The sequence below is a fragment of the Cynoglossus semilaevis genome, chromosome 4, assembly GCF_000523025.1.
Source record: "Cynoglossus semilaevis isolate Cse_v1.0 chromosome 4, Cse_v1.0, whole genome shotgun sequence".
NCBI lineage: Eukaryota > Metazoa > Chordata > Actinopteri > Pleuronectiformes > Cynoglossidae > Cynoglossus > Cynoglossus semilaevis.
In genome coordinates this window covers 13130832-13151369 of record NC_024310.1, presented here as the reverse complement: position 1 = coordinate 13151369, position 20538 = coordinate 13130832, and the positions used below count along the sequence as shown (strand labels likewise).

Below are 20538 nucleotides of genomic sequence, written 5' to 3'. Positions count from 1 at the left end.
CTGTGTGAAAGACATTAATCAGCTGTGACTGGATGATGAGAACAGTATTTACCACAGCATGGGTTGTTTTTTTCCAACAGCAGCTCACCAAAAGTATTTTGTATAGCATTGTAATATTACATGTTTTACTGTGTTTTAGTACGTTTTTATCCCTTGTCAAATAAGACAGAAGCGTTGGGAGAAATCTCTTTCTCTCTGTCATCTGATGGTCTGCAGAGATGAACTCACTGTGACACCGCTCTCCACTCTAATTAGCATTTAAATTCACTCTGCAGTGATAAAGGAAAGTTACAAATCCTTAATAATTTCCAGTTTGTATACGTTGCTTGTAAATGCTGCAACAGTCTTCACTGGGGTTTTCAGATTGGAAAGAGTTGAGTGGATGGGACGTTGGCTTTAAAGATGAAAGAGCCCTCTCACTGGGTGTCCTGCAGAGGTGAAGGAGAGTGTTACCACAGCTGTGATGCTCTTGTTTAAATTCAATACACGACCTCAAGAGGAAAACACAGCTCTGATGACTCTTGACCCAGCGAGCTTTAGCATTGGTCAACAACAGCAGCAGCAGCTCTGCAGCTTCACAGAGTTATGTTATGTACCCTAAGAATCAATAAGGCTTTGCTGTGTGTGTGTGTGTGTTCACAGTAAAAGGCGACTAGTCTTTATTTAGGGGAATGGTTAAACTGGTTAAGCCCACCTCTGTGTTGGTCATGTTAAAAACGGAAGTTATAACTGGATCAATCTGTTTGTACCACAGGATGAAAATACACATGAATATTTGGTCAGTTTGAATTAACATTTGTTCTTGTGATCATGATTTGAGGCTCCTTTTGTCTCGTCGTCATACCACAGAATCCTGTGATTGTTAACATCACCAAATGTAATCCGTCTCTTTCCTGCTGTGAGTCAAAGTCGTTATGAGTGAGTACTAATTAGTACAGTATGTTTTTCCAATGTGCACAAGTAAAATCACAACGTTGACTAGTACGTAGAGCTCGTCTGATTTGCGACATGACATTTTATTCTGAAAAAGCCTCGCGCCTCACGGTCTCTGAGATTTCCTGTCAGCAGGGCTCTCCCTGCAGCTGCTGCCATATTTGTACTTCAGTCTACTTCCTGAAAATCCATTTGTTAGTGGAGACCTGTGGTCCAGTCAAATGCCTTCCTCACAGGTCATCGCGGACCACAGGGCAGAGGCAGATCAGGGCTGGCTAACCCATGTATATTTGAGGAGTTCTGCTTTGGTGCCGTAGCCTGGAGGTGCTCAGTTTAAATGAGCACCAGAGTGTGGACACACAGTTAACCACAGGTCCTCTGTGTGTCCAACAGGCTGACAGTGATTCACAGAGAGACTCTGTAATTACACGGCCAGCTCCTGTGTCAATTAGCACATGATGAATAAAGTCAAATTGACAGAACCTCAGTGTTGTGGCTTCTCTTTGATGAAAGATAATCTCTCACGTTTGACTATTGTCCTTTGTTTCAACACCTTGCCGGTTCATGAGACACTGCTGTGAATAAACAGTGATAAACAGACACAGAGCAGTTGTTCTGGTGGGGACCTTGTTAATTCAAACATTGTTCAGACACTAGAGTGACTGACTCCTTAGGTAGACTTCTGTAAGCCTGGTTTCTTGTTCAGTGTCATCACTATAAAATCCCATGTTATGACATCACACTGAGCTACTGTCTGTCAGCAGAACCAGGAAGCAGATTCTCTCCTCTGCCCCTTTGTGTCAATCTTGTCCTATTCATGCTTCCTTTACAACCACCTTCATGTGCTTTTTCACCACACCTATAATGTCCAACATCATCTGTCCAGTATATCCACTATCTATCTCTTCTGCACTCATCCATCCTGTCAGTGTTACATCTCTCCAAACCTTAACTGAAATCTTCAGCAGATCCAGGCTCAGTGTTGCAGTTCTTATACACACAGTGATCATCAACTGTGGGCTCAATCCGGCAAGCTAAACCGTCCAATCCGACAAGTGAGCTGTTAGGTTGGTAGGCTCTTAGTAGATCTACAATATGGTGACTGGACGGGACTGACTTTGGGTCCTTATTGGGACAACCTGAGAGCAGAGGGTCAAAGGTCCTATATACCATAAAGCTATACAAATTATATGATTGAAGTGAAATTAAATCAGGGTTTTGTCCAGGACATTTACGGTGATAAAATGAGACACAGTTTGAGGAGCAGACATGAAATTTGACCGTGCTGTTGAGGCAAACCCTGATAGGCGTTACATTAAAGAGAAATAACGTCAACCTGGGTTAAAAATAGCTCTCTCTAATGACATTCGCCGTCAGGCGTTTGTTCATTGTTATTTTCGTTTCCTGTTTTCTCCCCTGTGGAGGAGAGGAAATGTTGGACTAATCTGGGCATGTTGTGGTTTTTCTGGGTGGGGGCAGACAGGCGGAGGGGAGGGAGGCAGCGTTTCCCCCGTTGGTGTGACTGTCTCGTTTTACTTTTACAGTAAAGACCAGACTGCTGACTGTGTGACTGTGAGTGTCTGTGGACAATTAGCATCTTAAAGGAGACGAGAGGCCGTTCCTCTCAGCATGATGACACCTCTCCTCCTGTCAGCACACTCCTAGAATCTTCTCCCCACCAGGTGTTTTTGATGAAGACGGCGTTAGAGTCCTTCTATAGTCACTGTGGGGTTTTGACTAATGTTTCTGACTGGCGCGTCTGGCTGATTCATTCACTTGTTTCTGCCACAGGAGCAGCGTGGGGGGAGGAATGGTCTGACACACCGTGATAGCTGTGATCCAAACTGGCAGTACTTATTAATAGAACGGGTTTGTTTAAAGAAATGCTGTAAAGGTGGACAACTTTACTGTGCTGTAATATCAATTCCTGGCTCCTGTCAGTCAGGAGACATTTTTGTCAAGAGCCAAAAAAATGTCAGAGGATGTGGGAGAAAAAGAAGAAGAAGAAAAAAAAAACATCTGGATTTTCACTTACTGTGCAGAGTAGAAGTGATGACATAAGGTCCTTACTTATATAATCACCGAGCATAGAAATTAGACGTTTATTTTATTTACATGTTTTCTATATATTCAGTATAACAAGGAGCCTGTGTTTCAGTACGTGATTGCACAAATACTAACAAGTTTACCTAGACATTAAAAACACCTTCTGAGACACGTCCGCATTGTTATTGTTTTTTTAAAGCAGAAATTTGTTAATAATGTAACAGCTTAGTCAGTCATTTTAATACAGTAAATACATATTCACATTTATCTTACAAGTAGTTTAAATTATTCAACTGAAGTCTGCTTAGCCAATCACTGGAAGAAAAATATCCCAGTGTGGTTTATATTGTTGTGCTGGTGGCAAACAAGCTAAACAGTCCTTTTTTATTATTATTATTTTTATTTCAAGTTATTGATCTCTACTCAAATCTACACCTTTACCACTGATGCATTTATAACTATGTTTGTGTTTTAAGGACAAGAAATGACAGGGAAGCTCAAGCTGTTTGTAACATTTGTACAAACTAAATAGAATTCTCCTCTTTAGTAGCTGTTATTTTTCCTTAAATCTTTAGCAGTGTATCTAGAGCTCAGGGATATTTCTTTCTCTTTTTTTTCTAAGCTAATCTGAATGTGATTTTTTTACTCCGATTGTTTGTAAATGACTTTGTCTTTGTGTTGCATCAGGTGACACAGCGGCTCTATCTGCTGCCTCAGATGACACAGATAACACACTGAACTCTTTCATTCATTGATTTCACTGTGCAAGAGAATCAGACAAAGGTGGAATGGAAAAAACAAACTCTTTGATGATGTTATTGCAGAGTCTTTGGGCCATGTGTCTCAGCATGACTCACTGCAGCTGAGCGCTGGAGGGTTTGTGTCTTTTTTATGTCGTGGTCTTCCCCAACTTCTGCTGCTTTAATTTTCCATTTCTGTCTTTCATCCTCTGTAACAACACCGTCTGCGGCTCACGTCTTCAGAGTAAGTTCACTCGATGTCTTGTTTTAAAGCCAGCGTGTTAGAAGATGACATAAAATGTCGCCAGAGGCTGTTCATTTTCTTTTTCTTTTTTTGTTGAAGCGACAGGTTGTTTCATGACAAAATAGTCAGAGAGTGAAGAGGAAACAGAAACTGTTCGGGCTGAAGCTTTGACTGGTGCCAAAAATGTGCTGAGTGGGTTCTGAAGGAGCAGGCAGAGCTGGGTATGGGAGGGTCGGGCACAAGGAGCTGAAAAGGAAGGAAAGGAAGGAGGAGAGGGAGAAGTAGTGGTGGTGGGGGAGTAATGACGTTAAGAGAGCCTCCAGCAAAAAGGGGAGGGAAGAAGAAGAAATATAGTGTGGGTGACCAGCATATGGTGGTTGGGGGTAGATGGAAGGAGAAAAGAGACAGACTGAGCTGAAGGTCTGAGTTCAAACTACAAGCTGTGTTCAGAGAGAGAGCAGGCATGTGGCTCAGCATGGAAATGGAGATGCACTGACACACGGAGAACCAACTCCTCTGGGATCTTTATGGATTAATGAAACACTTACTGTTGGTCTTTATGATGAAAGTGTCCCGTGAGTACATGTTTCATTGATTTGTGATGTGAATGCTAAAATGTTAAGAGCGACACGCCGGTGAGAGCGACTGTGACAGATCCCATGTTCTCATCATTTAGACACTGATCATCAGGTCATTTTGAGACAGGATTTCAAGTTAACGTCCCATGTTCTTCAGACGCAGAATGTCAAGAAGTTGAGTTCTTGATCAGTCTTTGCTTAAACTCTAAAACAAGCATATAGATATTTGGCTTGTCCTTTTAAAAACTTGAATGCTTAAACTCTAAAACAAGCATATAGACATTTGGCTTGTCCTTCTAAAAACTTGAAATTAAATCCAGACACAGTTACATTTTAAGTCAAGTTGACAAGTTGATTTTAGTTGAATTAGTGTTTGTACATGTACTGGTTATCCTTGAATTTCAGTGATACATATTAGGGTTTTGAAAAAGCCTGAACTTTGTACAAAATGCTTTGAACAAATGTTTTGGGGTTTTTATTAAATAAAAACTGTTTTGTTTTTTTCAAATTTTACAATTCATGAACAAAATCTAGAAAAACAAATTGTAAACAAATTGTTTATTATTTGCTAACATAACATTGGTAGATGTTAGTTATGACAGACTTAGTGCGATAAAATTAGCTTGAAACAAACAAAAAAAAAGGCCCAATTAAAGCAAGAAATTTTATTTGGAAGATATAATAACATTAGCCGCAAATTAGCATTCAGGTTAGCTCAGTCAAGACTGAGTCAGTGAGTCATTTGTTACTAAATCAATATTTAGAAATAGATATTGGAAATTGTCTCAGAAATGGTTTCACTCTACCTTTCACTTTTTTGGCTAATGTTTAGCATTTCCCAACTAACATGGAGGCAAAGAGTTTATCAATCATCATTACATGGCACATTTATCTGTTTCTGGACCAACTTTTAACTCCTTTGTTTGCAGATTTACTAAAAGCCATTTAAGTTTTGTTTTTTTTTTATTTTGTTTGTTTGTTTGTTTTTCTAAACTTAGCCCTGGTGTTTTAGCTGATCCAGAGCCGTTTGTTTTGATAAATGTTGTACTCTTTTTTTGGTTAACACATTTCTGCAGTGATGTAAAATAGATATATCTGATAATTGTCAGCCATTTTGTAGATTTATTTAATGCATTTAAGTTTATTAATTTGCTGATTAAATGAGGTATTTAGTTTGACAGACTTTGATGCAGAAACAATTTGGCCGATTCAAATGCAAAGCATTAGACCTAGACCTTGAATACCTAGCATTCGATGTGTATAAATATATGTTATGCGGTGTTGACCCTTTGTATGTCAGGTATGAACTGAATGACTGAGGGTTTTTTAAGGTGTTGCATAAGGCGAAAATTACGGATGACTAAAGCCTGCACATACATTCCAACAATTGTCATTGTCATGACAAAAATGAGCTTCAGGTTGCTTATTGTAAAAGGTGTAATTTTAGACTGTTTTCCAACCAGCGGTCAGTTAGGATGTAGAAAGCAAACGCAAGTTCTCATTTTTTGGCATGGTGCCCGCCCAACCTTTTATCCACCGGAGATTTCCTTAGAGAGGATGAGAGGACAGAATGTCTCGGTTTCGTGTTACAGAATGCCAAACACAGAAGAATTCCCAGCTCGTGTTACTTGCTCCCAGTGTGTCCAACCTCTGGTTCTGGGGCAGCAGAAGACACAGAGGCTTTTCTTTTTTTCAGCTTCCCTAACTGGAGAAACACAATAAACTTTATTATAAGGCAGTTAGTCACTTTTAGAGCTCCTGCGACTTGGCCGCATTTGGCCCCCGGGCCTTGAGTTTGACACCTGTGTTCTAGATGAATACACCACCGTACACTCCCATTAAAATGATGAACATTTCATAAAATGTATGATTCCATGGTTTGCTGAGCCCTTGCTGTCAACATGAGCTGGGACAGGTGTAAACAGAGCAGAGAGAGGCTCCACATGTTGACTCAGTCCATCTGTTGACACTGGTGAACTGTAGACTTTTATCTGTCATCCAAGGACACGGGGAGGCTGCAATATTTACTCAGTTGTTGGTGAGTTTCAAGCCCAATGCCGCTCTTTATTGATTTCTCCGTGACATTGGTGAGTGGGTGAGCTGGTCACGGTGACAGCAGTATCTGGTGTGTCCGCCTACAGTCATCCAGTGGCTGTGATCACGCATCAGCGATGAGCGAGTGTGGCAGGTTTGTGGTGAACGCTCAGAAAGAGAAGAGCAGTTCAGATCTCAGGTGTGTGATATCGGAGCGGCACCCTGACTCTTGTTTTGTTAATGGCGGTTCTTTATTATTGTAACCACATTTCTGGGACAGTGTGTCTGTGGTGCTGGAGTGTTGAGTGGAGGGGGTTAAACCACGGTTTGTTTTTGGCTGCTGTCTGGCTTTCAGTAAAAGACTAGCAGGTAAGATTGTAATCAACGTGATATTGTTTTTTTTTTTTTGTACGAGGGTTATACTATGTTATTGAAGCCGCAGTTTTTTATATATATTTTAATACTAGTGTATTTTGTTGTGTTTCTTGTGTCGTCAATTCTAATGTTTGTTGTTTACGTTACATAGAGTAGAAGCCACAGTTATACCTTATTTTTCTTCTATTCTAAATTCATTCTATTTAAATTTTTATTCTAATTTATTTATACACATTTGAGCTAGTCAATTGTGTTTTTGAAAAAAAAAATGAAAAAATGCGCAGAGGTTTTCCTGCTAAACAAAGCTATGTAGCTGTAATGGAAAATGTTAACATTCAGACGTTTTGCTATCCTCAATACAAAATAAACATTTACAGTAACTCTATATTTGATCATCTTAGAGCCTAAATAACTGTTACCCAAATACAAATGTGAGAAATGAAAGAAAAGAATTGATTGGTTTCCTGTTACCAAGAAAATGTTTATTGAGTCTTAGTATAAAACACACTGCTCGGTGTGACACCCGTGTGTTATTTCCCACTGAAGCGATAAATAACACCAACCACTGTTAGCATTTACTGGCAAGGCGCAAATAGTCTGTTTCCTCTTCTCACTCTGGTGATCAGCAAGATGACAGTTATATATTATACATATATAATTCCTTGTCTTTTTTCTGTTTTGAAGAGAGATCATGCCAGTCCTTTTACGGTTGTTATAATTTAAGGTTGAATTTGATCGGAATTGATATTTGGTGCCATGATGTGAAGAGTTCAAATACAGCAGGTTTTTCCTACAGACAGAGTCGGTTCCTTCAGGCAGGATGGACTGAGCAGCAGGTTCATCATAACATACACACCGTCTCAGAATTATCAAACTTTCCCAGTCACTCTCTTTCACCTTGTTGTGTCTGTAAACAGGCAGCTGCAGAAGTCTTTGGTTCAGTTCAGGCTCAGACTTTTCACTGTTTGTTTTATTAGGTTTTGTAGTTAAAAATGACCCTTTTTTTCCCACTGTTTGATCGTTTCCTGCTCGTTTTCTGTGTTTCAGAAATCGAGGCCAAAGAAGCGTGTGACTGGCTGAGGGCAACGGGATTCCCACAGTATGCTCAGCTATTTGAAGGTAATGACGCTCTCACTCACCAATAAATCAACATTATATTTTACAGATGCACAGTTACCTATGAAAGTAGATACATTATTTATACTATCTTTTGAATAATAGTCACCAAGTTGTTAGCTCAACTTTTTCTTCCCCTTTAAACCTCTGATATTGTTGCTCTATTGTGCCCATACCTTTTTGTTTTGAAAAGTTCTCTTCTATTCCTAAGGATTGCTTCTAGATTTAAGCATTTTATTTAACAATTTAAATTCATTCATTTTATTTAATTCATTTTAGCTATTTGTGCTGTACACTTAACTACTGCTAGTTACACTGTTTATGTTTTAGCAGTTGGCTAATCTAAGCTGTATTAGATCTTATTTAAATTTTAAACTTGGTATGTCATTTGCTTGCTAAATATAGGGCCTAAGTGTAGTATGTATCTTTATTTTGGCCGTAGTTCAGCTCTCATTCAGTTGTGTATTGATTCAGGCCTTTCATTATCTGCCACGTTGTAGGCATTTCTAGTAAAGCAACATGGTAAACACCACTCGTTGTACACAACACAGTCATTGAAGCCGACAGTTGTCAACGCTTCATGTGAAGTTTGAAATATTTCAAGGAAATTTTGACCTGAGCCGCGCTGACTCATTACCTGACTCCCACACGCGTCATCAAAAAGGTGGGAGATGGACTGTAGTGATAACCGGAGCATCAAGAACCAATGAAAGTCCTGTGTGAAACATCTGATCCCTTGTATTCTAAGTCCTTTGAAAGCTAACACATATGGCCTGAATATCATCTTTCTGTTAGACAGAAAGACACCGATCTGTCACAGACATCTGATCTGATGTCCTTGTCCCCGTTTTGACAGAAAAAAAAAGCGCACATTAATGGGTTACATAATGAGACACGTTTACACAACATTTCCCCAGGTCTGAAAATCAGAGCCGCAGTCACCCAGACACTCCTAAACAAGCGGAACATCAGCTGCTTTTACAGTCTAATCTTTTCCAAGCTACAGTTACTACATAAACATTGTCCTCTGGGCTTTAAGACTGAAGTCATGGGAAGAAAGGGGGTTTTTATCAGAGCTTAAAGTAAATCCACTCCTTCAGATCTTCATGTTGGCGCCAGCCAGACTTTTGATGTAATATAAAGTTGTTTGCTGACAGTTTTGTAGTAGTAAAACTGCACCACAGTGTTCAGAGAGACAGCTGGAAGTACAGGGACCGCCGTAATACAGACAACCCCCAAAACAAAACGTTAATAAAAACTATACATAAGCTACAGTGTTGTGTTACGTGAGGTTACAATGAAGCAGCTCTGACCGTGTACGTAGGTTAGAATTACTCAACTCTGCTACTGCTGCCTTTCATACAGAATAATGACGTAGCATGAAGGTGGTGGAATGTCAGGTTCTGGATGTGGTGTCTTGAGTTATCTAACATGAGGCTCATACCCAAAGCAAGATGTAATGCCCGCGCCTGCCTGAGTGCTGTCAGTGGGGTGTAGTTTGTCTCTGCTCATTAGCGTCAGGTCGTAGAGTCACTGAGACTGTCTCCGACCATCAGTGTCTGTGAAATAAATGTGGTTTTCAAACATCTCTCCTAATGTTTTGACTGGTCTTTTCTTCTTGCAGATTCACAGTTCCCCATCGACATCACATCTGTCAAGAGAGATCATGACTTTTTGGACAAAGATCTAGTGGAACCTCTCTGCAGGTATTAACTATTTTCATTTTGTTTACTCAAATTTGAGAGGCAGCTGTTTCCCAGGGACTTAAAATAGAAATTAGCCTTTGGCTAAATCTGTTTAATTCAGCGACCTGGTGTTGATAGCTTGGGTTACCTTGTGGTCTAAAGACTGTGACTCCACCTATGGGACATGACTGGACAGGACTGGATCTCAATAAAAACTTTCTTCTATGACTTTGAATCTGTGTTGTATGTAGTTGTGGGGACTTTTTACTTAACTGAAAGTTTTTATTGTTTGACTTGATGAATTTGAATCCTGGATTTGACTTTACTTGAGTACAACATTTTCAGCAAGTATTCAGTGAATGTACGGAAGTGTCTAGACTGAAACTAATGAGAAAATGATGTTCGATTCTAAAATTTTGGCCAATATTAGACTGATACCGATCGACCAACCCCAAAAAGAATATTATTTATTTTACTTTTTCTTAAGGTTATATATTATATACAAGCATGTTGGTCCATGGGTGGTGTTTTTGTTTTTTGGTTTTACACCTATGATGTCCTTGGTTCAAATCCATGGTGATAACAGCATTTCATTTACCAAACAGCTGCTATAGCAACCATTTGAAGAGCGGGGCAGGAGTACCTCGGACGGCTCGCATTTCTCTGACTCCAAACAACCCCAGAGCAAATTCCAAACTTGCCATGGATAAATAGAGGACAATTGGAAATAGTTCCACCTCCAACGTGATTTCTTCATGACTTCCCGGCATTTCTATAGCGCCATAAAGATGTCTTTGTTGCCAGTCACACCACACTAGAGCCCATGTGCAAAAATAAACGCCGCCCTCCACGCTGTGGGTGTCTTTGATAGTGGCTGCACTGACATTTTCATGTATGTGAGTGTTCACGCTGATCCTCCATCTGAGCTGCTTTCTGTTTTAGCAATCACACTGAAAACTCTCTCGGCAGCTGGAGTTAGGGGGGGCCCCATGCTTAGAAATCCTCTGTTCAGCCAGGCCCTACTATCTATATGAACAATCATGGGAACTTCTTGTCTGGCTAATCCCTCTCATCTGTAGCTCTACAGTAAAGTCATATTAAGGCTCTGAAACCTTTTACTGTCACAGAACACTGCTGCCAGTTTAAGGGAAAGACAGTGAACAACATCTGAGGCTGTTATAGCTTGTCATTATCTCACCGCAAATTTGTTTCCCCTGTGTCTGAAGCCAAGGCAGACTGGGCTGCCATGAATTGTGTCGTCATGTTTTCCGATGTGCTATTGTCAGTCCATGTACACTTTTACTGCTGTCATTTTTACATACAAACACACTGCTCACCCACACAACCTTGAATTCCAAACCACATGTTCTATATAGCACACGGTCTATAAATGTGTCGTCAAGACTCCTGGGTTTTCCGTGAAATTATTACAACTAAGAAATTTTTTTTTCTCTCTCTCTTTTACGCAAGAGTGATATGCAGAGCAGTGGAGAAAGGTTAACTCCGGCTTAGCTGAATATACAGGGCTATGTTTAGCCTCGAGATGAGGCCAAATAATTTGCTGACCTTACGTTCACCTCTACAAGCCACCAGCACTTAGATCCATCCCTGGAAGAAAGAGACCAGAGCGGCTGACACTTACGAGCCTTCATTAGATTTAGGATAATGTGTAAGGAAACTGAATTTCCTTTCTGGGTCTGCTTCTTCTCCCACGATAAAAGGCGGCATTTTACTTAAACATGGACAAGAAACAAGAAACTAATAAAAGTTGGTCATTTTCAAAAGGTCATTAGTTTGGTCAAAGTGTTCTGCTGTTTTTCTCATCCTCTGTTTGTGTGTTTTGTTTTGTTTTTCCAGACGACTTAACACCTTGAACAAGTGTGCCTCTATGAAACTTGACGTCAACGTCCCAAAAAAGAAAGTAAGATTTGTCAGCCCTGGTTATTTAACAATAGTATTTGTGACTTATGTATTTAAAACATTAAACATATAAACCTGTTTAACATGGAAAGGCACAGGTCATTCCAAGTACAGCCTGGTGTTAGCCTGATCATGTCCATGGTTTTAGGCTGCAGCTTCTATAAAACTGATTATTTAAACATCTGGATAATTTTAATTATTACAGGTCCCCATGATGTAACATTACAGCTTTAATGGTTTGGTCTATTTTTGGTCAAGTCGTTAAGTTGGATGTATGGATTGTTGAGTGTTTAATCACACCAGTCTGGTGGACACATCCAAAAGCCATTTCCTGCTTAATCAGCCTCACAGTTGATATAAATGTGTAATGTCCCCTACTGTTCAGGAGTTCATGTTGATATTGAATTACTGTATTTCCATTCAGTGAGTGGGAATGAGCGCTGCAGATGCATCTGCGTGGTTAATTGTGTTAATTATTCCCTAAATTAGATCTGAACTGTCATCTGATCTGACACGAGATTATCTGTCTTGGCTCTAGATTGAAGACTCTGATGAAGAAGACCTGTTTGCCATTAGTGACAAATGGACCTTTGAGTGGAGCAGCCGGCGCTGGTCCAGGTTGGAGGACATTGACTGTCTCCTAGAAAACAACAGGGAGGGTCAGCCCTACGGCGACGAGGCCCCTCTGAGGACCACCACCAGCAGTGAGAGTGTGCTGACAGATCTGAGTGAGCCTGAGGTCTCGTCTCTGCACAGTGAGAGCAGCGGAGGCAGCAGCCACAGAGGCCTCAGCACAGAGGACTCGGACTGCTCCAACCGCACGTGCTCAGATTCGGCAGCGATGCTCGACAGGACTTCCCTCACAACGTCCTACATACCCAAAGAATCCGCTCGCTATGAGAAGCACGGCAAAACCAGCCGCGTCCGAGCCAAAGACTTCCTGAAGCGCATGGAAACCCTGCGCTCTCGAGGAACTTTGGGAAGAGGCGGTAGGCCGTTGGTTATCGGTTCTCCGGTGCTACAGCAGGAGGCGCGGACGCTGAAGACATTGCACTGTGTTGACATCATGAATGGAGATGCTGGGACTCTGAACCCAGCGTCCCAGTGCAGCAGCGAGGGCAGCAGCCATTCTAGTGGCAGTGCCGTTAGCACACCCAGCTTGAAGGAGCACAAGCATCATCGGTCCTACTACAAACGAAGTGGGATGTATTTAGAGGACGTGGACATCTTCTCAGACACCCAGGTGAATAAAGTGGCAGAGGAGAACTGGAGGAATGAATTATCTTCTTATGAAGACCTGGTGGTCCATATCCCCAAAGACCACAAGCCTGGGACTTTTCCCAAAGCACTGTCCATTGAAAGTCTGTCCCCCACAACTGGGGCTTCTATTACTTGGCATACAGGCAGCATGCACCGGGACACCCCGGTCATATCATCCAGGCCTGTGACCCAGTGCTGCTCCAGAGGCAGTCGGATCAGTGTGTACGATAATGTCCCCGGCTCACATCTGTATGCCAGCACTGGAGACCTGATCGACCTGGAGAAGGAGGACCTGTTTCCTCACCTGGACGATATCCTGTCACATGTCAACGGTCTTCAGCAGATAGTGGACCACTGGTCAAAGAATGTGTTGCCCGGCGGAGAAGCAGTTGTTCAAGTGGACGGTCAGAGAGAAAATCCAGGAGGGCTCCAGTCCTCTAGCCAGATCACGTTAGACTTTGAGGGAAATTCAGTCACTGAGAGCCAGACCACGCCGAGCGATGGGGACAGAGACAGGGTATCACTTGTTGATACTGAATTGACGAGGCTGAGGGAACGGAGGGACTCGGGAGTAGGTGCTTCACTTACACGACCAAACAGGTAAGACTCAGAAAAGTTTTTTTTTTTTTTTTTACTTCCACAGCAACAGAATGATTGCTAATATTTTCCTGAATGTTTCATTCTTCATGGTAACAGACTGCGATGGCCAAGCTTTCAGATATCCAACCGACTCAGTCACTCCATGGCATCGCTGCAGATCACAAACCAGTCTGCAGGTCAGCTCAGCTTGCTGCAGAAATTCTCCCTGCTGCGTCTCACAGCCATAATGGAGAAGTTTTCCATGTCCAACAAACATGGGTGGACCTGGTAAGTGTCTGGTTTTCAGCACGATACTTGTGAAATGTGTAATTTATTATTAATTATTCATCCTTCTCGCCCAGGTCGGTACCAAAGTTCATGAAGAGAATGAAGATGCCAGATTATAAGGATAAAAACGTGTTTGGAGTTCCACTCCTAGTTCATGTGCAGCGTTCTGGACAACCACTGCCCCTGGGTTTGCAGCAGGCGTTACGGTACCTGAGGAGCCAGTGTCTGGATCAGGTCAGTGTTCAGTCCTTGTGCTTCTTCCAATTATAGCTCAGTTTCCTATATCAACAGTGTTAAAACAAAATGAACAGCATTGTCAACGAGGAAAGAAACGTCAAATATTACACGTGCTGAGCCTCCTTTGTGGCTTCCAGGTGGGTCTTTTCCGTAAATCAGGGGTAAAGTCAAGAATTCAAGCACTGAGGCAGATGAACGAGAACTCTCCTGACGATGTGAACTACGAGGATCAGTCGGCCTACGACGTGGCCGACATGGTAAAGCAGTTCTTCAGGGATTTACCTGAGCCTCTGCTCACCAGCAAACTGGGAGAGACCTTTCTACACATTTATCAATGTAAGAAAATACTCATTAGTATAATGTGTTAGATGTCAGCATAGTCTTCTTCTTCTTCTCTGTAACGTAAAAAATATCAGAATCACACAGACAGATTTACAAGAGAATAAAAAAAACTGGGCACCCCTGCATTAGAGAATTGATTGGATAAAGGGAACAGATTGAATCATATTTTTTTCTATACCCTCCAGTTGTTTAAATCCGTTTAGGCTCCACTCGCTTCTGTTTGGTCTGTAATTAGGTCGGTGAAGCAGAACTCATGTTGTCGCTCCTTATGTGAACAGATGTGCCTAAGGATCAAAGGCTGCAGGCAGTCCAGGCGGCCATCATGTTAATGTCGGATGAAAACCGAGAGGTGCTGCAGACCCTGCTGTGTTTCCTCAGCGATGTCACTTCCTCTGTGGAGGAAAACCAGATGACACCCATGAACATAGCCGTGTGCCTGGCTCCGTCCCTCTTCCACCTCAACATTCTCAAGAAGGACAATCTCTCCCCGAGGTGTGTGGTTATGTCCTGAGTCACAGTTAACTGAAAAAGACACGCCACCTCACCACGGCTCCATGAAGACATTGTTGGGTTACTGTGTCCCAGCTCTCATGGATGCAGCAAATTACTGTCCCTCTGGACCAGGTTTAGAAGGACATTCAAAACTCAGTGTTTTATGAGTTCATGCTGCGTACTAACAAAGCTAAGCTCTGTAATTTACCAGGTTGAAATTATTGCTAAAGGGATCAAAGGGGGCTTCCTGTAGAGAAGAGGAAGTGTGCACAACTTGTTTGTGAGGATGTTGACCCAAACACTGAGCAGACCTAATGAGTTCTCTCTGTCTCCATGACCTTTAGAGCCATGCAGAAGAAGTACGCTACCGGCAGACCAGACCAGAAGGACCTGAATGAGAATTTAGCAGCGACACAAGGACTTGCTCACATGATCATCGAGTGCAACCGTCTTTTTGAGGTACAGAACTCAGACTTGCCTTTAGTTTAGTTTTTAACCCTACCACGAATAAAGTGCTGCTCCAAATGAATCTCCAAGAACCTTTACCCTCCAGCATCTTATCGTTATATTTCAAGTGACTTAAGATTTGAAGATAAATCGAAGAACATCTTTAAATAGAAATTGGACAAAGCTGTTGTAACCCAATGACCATAATGATGCAACAATGATGCAACAAACTAAACCCACCATAAAACTGCAGTCAGTCCATGACCGGCTGACATTGTGGTCAGTGTGTCACATGCTCAACGAAGGAAATCCGCATGCTTCGAGTCTCATCAAGTGCTCTTCTGTTCCCCTCAGATCCCTCATGAGATGGTCACTCAGTCGCGGAACTCTTACGTGGAGGCTGACCTGCACGCACTGACAATTGAAGAATTATCCAAGCAGCTGGAGGAGGATGATGGAACGTACCAATCACATATGGAGGGGAGGCTGCAGAACCTGCTGAAAGAGTCCCGGGAAAAGTCCAAGTACTGGGTGTCCTGCAGCAGCTCTGACAACACAGAGCTCTACTACAAGAAGGTTTGTGCTCATCTACACAGAGGTTTAGCTTTGTATTTCAATGAGGTTTCACAGATTCAACATGTGCATTTTTATAATTAAATTTCTTTAAAAAACACTCAATATAAATATTTATACAGGCAGGAGACGGGAACCCACTCAGACGATGGAGAGTCTCTGTGGAGGTTGAAGCACCCCCATCAGTTGTTTTAAATCGAGTGCTGCGAGAGCGCCATCTGTGGGATGTTGACCTGCTACAGTGGAAAGTGTGTGAGACACTGGACAAGCAGACAGAAGTATTTCAATATGTCCTCAACCGCATGCCTCCTCACCCCAGCAGGGACTTTGTGGTTCTGCGGTGAGTATTGATAGAAGGACATTTAAATGTATATTTATTATATTTTTTTCTACAGCTCTTATTCACTGTCTCTCTGTTTCATTGAAGGTCCTGGAGGACGGACTTGCCTAAAGGAGCCTGTTCCCTGGTTTCAGCGTCCATAGAGCACGAGGACTGTCCTCCTGTTGGAGGAGTACGAGCCATCGTCCTAGAGTCCAACTACCTGCTGGAGCCCTGCGGCTCTGGGAAGTCCAGACTGACTCACATCTGCAGAGTCGACCTGAAGTAAGAACGTCATCGAGGTTTATTATCTGTCTCAGTCTGTAAGCAGTGGGAGGGCTTTTGGCAAGGAAGAGTTTCATAGATTTAATTAAACCTATTTTCCATTCTTTGTTTCCAGAGGGAGGACACCAGACTGGTATAACAAAGCCTTCGGTCACCTCTGTGCCGCAGAAGCCGCACGCATCCGCAACTCCTTTCAGCCGCTCATCACAGATGGACCAGAGACTAAAATATAAAGTCTGTCTTCAGGTCATTGCTGAAGTTAAGCCCGTCTTTTATTGAGATACAGATTATTTAAAAATAGCTCCTCTGTTATGGCATAGTTGCATGAAATGATATGCTTCATGTTCCAGGGAAGTTGATCATCCTGCCATTTCTGTTAACACAAGTATTTTATTTTCCGAAAATATCACCAAATGTATATTATTATTGTATTTGCTGTTAATAATACTGCTATTGTATTTCTGCCGCTTTTATCCATAATGTCTACGACATTCGAGGTCTTAAATGCTTCTGGGAAGCATATAATTTAAGAAAATATATATAATTAATGTTCTCTTACATGTCTGTATATATGTGTGAATATGCCGATGTACACACTGTATAAATGTAACTGATTTTTTTAAGTACATTTGGTCATTTCAAATTTAAATATATATATATATATATATAATAATGCATTCATTTGTGGTGCTTACTTTGGTACAAAATTGTAAACCGGTTTTACTTTGTGTCAGTATTGTCATTTTATTTTAAATATGTGTAATTTTATTAAACGACTTAAGGTGTGATGTTATCACACCTGCGTTAGGGTACTGTACTGTGTAACACCAAGCACAAGACACATCATTTTCTAATAAAAGTAAATGTCTTAAAAAAATATTTGCTTTGTTTTTGTTCTGTCTTGTTCTTTACAATTATGCTAAATTGCAGTTAGCAAAATTAGCTTAAAATTTCTAAAAACAAAAACTTCTCTTTCTTAGAACTGTACTTCCCAGCGACACATTTTCATTCAAAATGCCTACAGTGGACCATCAAACAAAAATGTCACAAAAACATATGTAATAATCTAACTATCTGCTGCCATCTAGTGGAGGACTATTTGTTCTAACTATCACTGCCATAGCTGACAAGAGCTGACTTTTCCAAAAGTCATTTAAGTATGTTATCTAAATGTCTTTCATTTAAGTCTAAACGTGTTTCTAGGTGGTGTTTTGTTGTGTAGAAAGCCTGCAGTACATTAATTTTACTGAAAGTAAAAACCTGAACAGAAAAATATATCCCTAACACAGATGCTACATGAGTTTCTTTACATACCAAGACATGAATTACATTAAAAACTAAAATCATATTGTACACAGCATTGTCATATACATCAAGGAGAACGTGACTTGAATAAATACTTCCGATAACACCAGCCCCTAATTGAACCCTTAACAGGTATAATCACACACGCATGCGCACGCGGATGAACACGCTCACCTCGATTCACCTGTTGACGACCGGACTCACTCACTCTGCACATGAATTTGATTTATTTTTCTATGAGCTCTTGTTTCTGTTTCCTCTTATTGGTTCTAATACGTGCTTCAGCCCAGTGGTTGTGAACAAGACACATGCTAGCAGCTTCCGGTGAACGTTGTTGGTTAGCAGCAAAGGAATGACCAGCGAGAAAGCATTTGAATAATCAAAGTTAGGCTTTCTGTCGCTCTCGGACCATCAAAGTTAGGCTTTCTGTCGCTCTCGTTGTATTACAACTTCCTTCTGGTGACGCGTAACAAGCTGTGGCTGAGGAAGAAGATGGATCAGTTCTGACAACACAAGTTGGTGAGGTTTCAAACCTGGACCGTGTAGAGACGTCGCTTTACTTTGGTGAGTTTTTATTATTATTATTTATACATGTGTTTTTGTTTGTTTGTTTGTTATTTTTTTAAGCCTAACACTGGTTTGAACGGTGTTAATGCAACGTATGTGACGATGAACTGTGGTCAGTAGTCGGGTTCCCTAAATACACCCTAAAATGAATGTATTATAATGAAAATAAGACATTTATTGATCAATTATTTCAGGAATGATGCCATATTGAGGTAAGAATAACACTTTAAAAACCATATAGTTAGCTCTTACCATTTAAAGTTACTCGATAATCCAGTTACTGTGTATTTACCTTTACTTTGCTGAACAAGGTCGGGTGATTGTTCTTCCGGTGATGAAACATATTGGTTTTATTTCCTTCTTTCACCGCAATCAATGACGACACTCCTTTTTCCCCCTGTATCCACAGTAGTTCTACACAGCTGATTTAATGCGCTTGTTATGGGGGAATACCTGTTCTCCTGCCCCTTTTCTCTCACGCTTCTCTTTGTAACTTGAGCGGACCGTAAACAAGGCAACACACGCGGCAACACGCGGCTGTTGTGTAACTTTGTTTTCATTCCGTTTGAGTTTCGCGTAACTGTAGTTCCAGCATATTATTATAGTATAGTATAGAATAATTATAGTAGTATTTATTCCTTTCAATGTATTAATTAAAAGCATGTCCTTTGGAGGGATTGTGTTTTCAATACGAGCGCATAGTGTCGTCTTGCGGCAGCTAGTTATAAATGCCTCTATTTAATGTTTTTTATTTTATTTTATTTTGCAGTTAATATCAATGGTTCAGTTCGGGTCACGGTTTATTGACAAATCCGGAATAGGATCTTGTAGTTTTTACTTTTCCCTTAGAAAGTGTACATCCTCACCTGTCTGTCTTCAGGGACTCTGACTGTCCTCTGCAGGACATCAGGTCTCTCTGAGCCATGGTGTTCTTGATTTTTCTTTCTGAATGTGCAGTTTATTTGTTTAATATATTTATTATAACATTTCCTAGTAGTTAGTTATGCTTATAGTATCGCAGTAATATCGTGAATATCGTATTGTCACCAGATTCTTGCCAATACACACCCCTAATTGTCATTACTGAATTATCTAAAGGAGAAGCGTGAGGCTCATCAGATGGTCCTTTGGGAGCTGTTGGGACACCCATGCTGTAACACTTAGCTTTCATTAGACACAATGCATTAAAGGAAATAACATGGTGAACTGAGAGGCCAAAACAATGATGAAAGTGTAATTTAGAGAGTTAACAACACAGGAAAACTGAAAGAATGAGGAAATGAGTTGAAACAGCAGCTGCGTTCCTGCAAACTACAGTGGGTTTTTTAGGGCATTCACAGCCAGACTTTCTATTTTCAGCCCCATCTGTCAGTACCCATTAGGCAAGCAATTCACCAGAGGAGAATAGGATCATAGAGGCTGCTGGGAGGAGAAAGGCCCTGTCGCCTTCATAAATTTCAATAGAAGAGGGGGGAATTTTTCAGATGGCATTTGGCAGATGATTTTCTCACGGAAAAGGAAAAAGCAGAACAATCTCTGGCTGAATCAGACTCTGAATCAGACTCTGCCAACCTTCGTACAGAGCATGTGACGAATAACAATAATATATTTTGTTGTAACATTTTATGTTTCCAGGATGCTGTCCTGCACAGGCTGGTGACACAATGGTTTTATTCTAGAATATGGAGCCTTTTAAGTGGAGCATTCACTCTCTGAGATTATGTTGAAATCACAAAGGGATTCTGGGATTTTGTTTTTCTGGTTAGCAAATATGGAAGTAAAATATGGAGCAGCGTTTTATACATGACCATAATAATAGTAACTGTTATAGAAGTTTACATAGTCCATACAAACAAGGGAGTGTTGTATTTGGTCATAATTTCACGATAAATAAAATCACGATAAAATTATATTGTGAAAAATAATTATTAGGAAAAACAAAAAATTGTGAATCATATCGTATTGTGACTTAAGTGTATACCTAACAATAAATATTTTATTTGAAAGGTATGCTCAATGTTATTTATGTTACTTGTAATTGTTGATCAGGCCCATGTTTAATTTATCAGCGTTATCCTGGCATTAGCATCACTGATGCAACAGCCACCATCCTCCCAGCCCAGACCTGGGCTCCATGATCCATTTGTGTTGGATTATTAACCCCATTGTTTGA

The 20538-nt window shown here is 41.0% G+C and overlaps 1 protein-coding gene across 6 annotated transcripts in view; it reads left to right on the top strand.

Moving 5' to 3' along the window:
* The window catches only part of stard13b (StAR related lipid transfer domain containing 13b), a 31882-nt gene extending 14512 nt beyond the window's left edge, over positions 1-17370 (top strand). For 2 of the 6 annotated variants that reach the window (XM_025054860.1, XM_008309290.3), the window contains exons 2-14: positions 7998-8069; positions 9691-9772; positions 11609-11672; positions 12210-13531; positions 13628-13798; positions 13873-14032; positions 14173-14371; positions 14656-14869; positions 15214-15328; positions 15671-15892; positions 16012-16229; positions 16317-16493; positions 16609-17370. In XM_025054860.1, the coding sequence (XP_024910628.1) occupies positions 11640-11672; positions 12210-13531; positions 13628-13798; positions 13873-14032; positions 14173-14371; positions 14656-14869; positions 15214-15328; positions 15671-15892; positions 16012-16229; positions 16317-16493; positions 16609-16726 (2949 nt within the window). In that variant the 5' untranslated portion in view covers positions 7998-8069; positions 9691-9772; positions 11609-11639 and the 3' untranslated portion in view covers positions 16727-17370. Of the gene's footprint in view, positions 1-3542; positions 3964-4240; positions 4539-5676; positions 6945-7997; positions 8070-9690; positions 9773-11608; positions 11673-12209; positions 13532-13627; positions 13799-13872; positions 14033-14172; positions 14372-14655; positions 14870-15213; positions 15329-15670; positions 15893-16011; positions 16230-16316; positions 16494-16608 lie in introns of those variants that run through there. The other 4 variants (XM_025054862.1, XM_008309291.3, XM_025054861.1 and 1 more) reach the window with 4 other exon arrangements.
* Positions 17371-20538: the final 3168 nt, after the last annotated feature.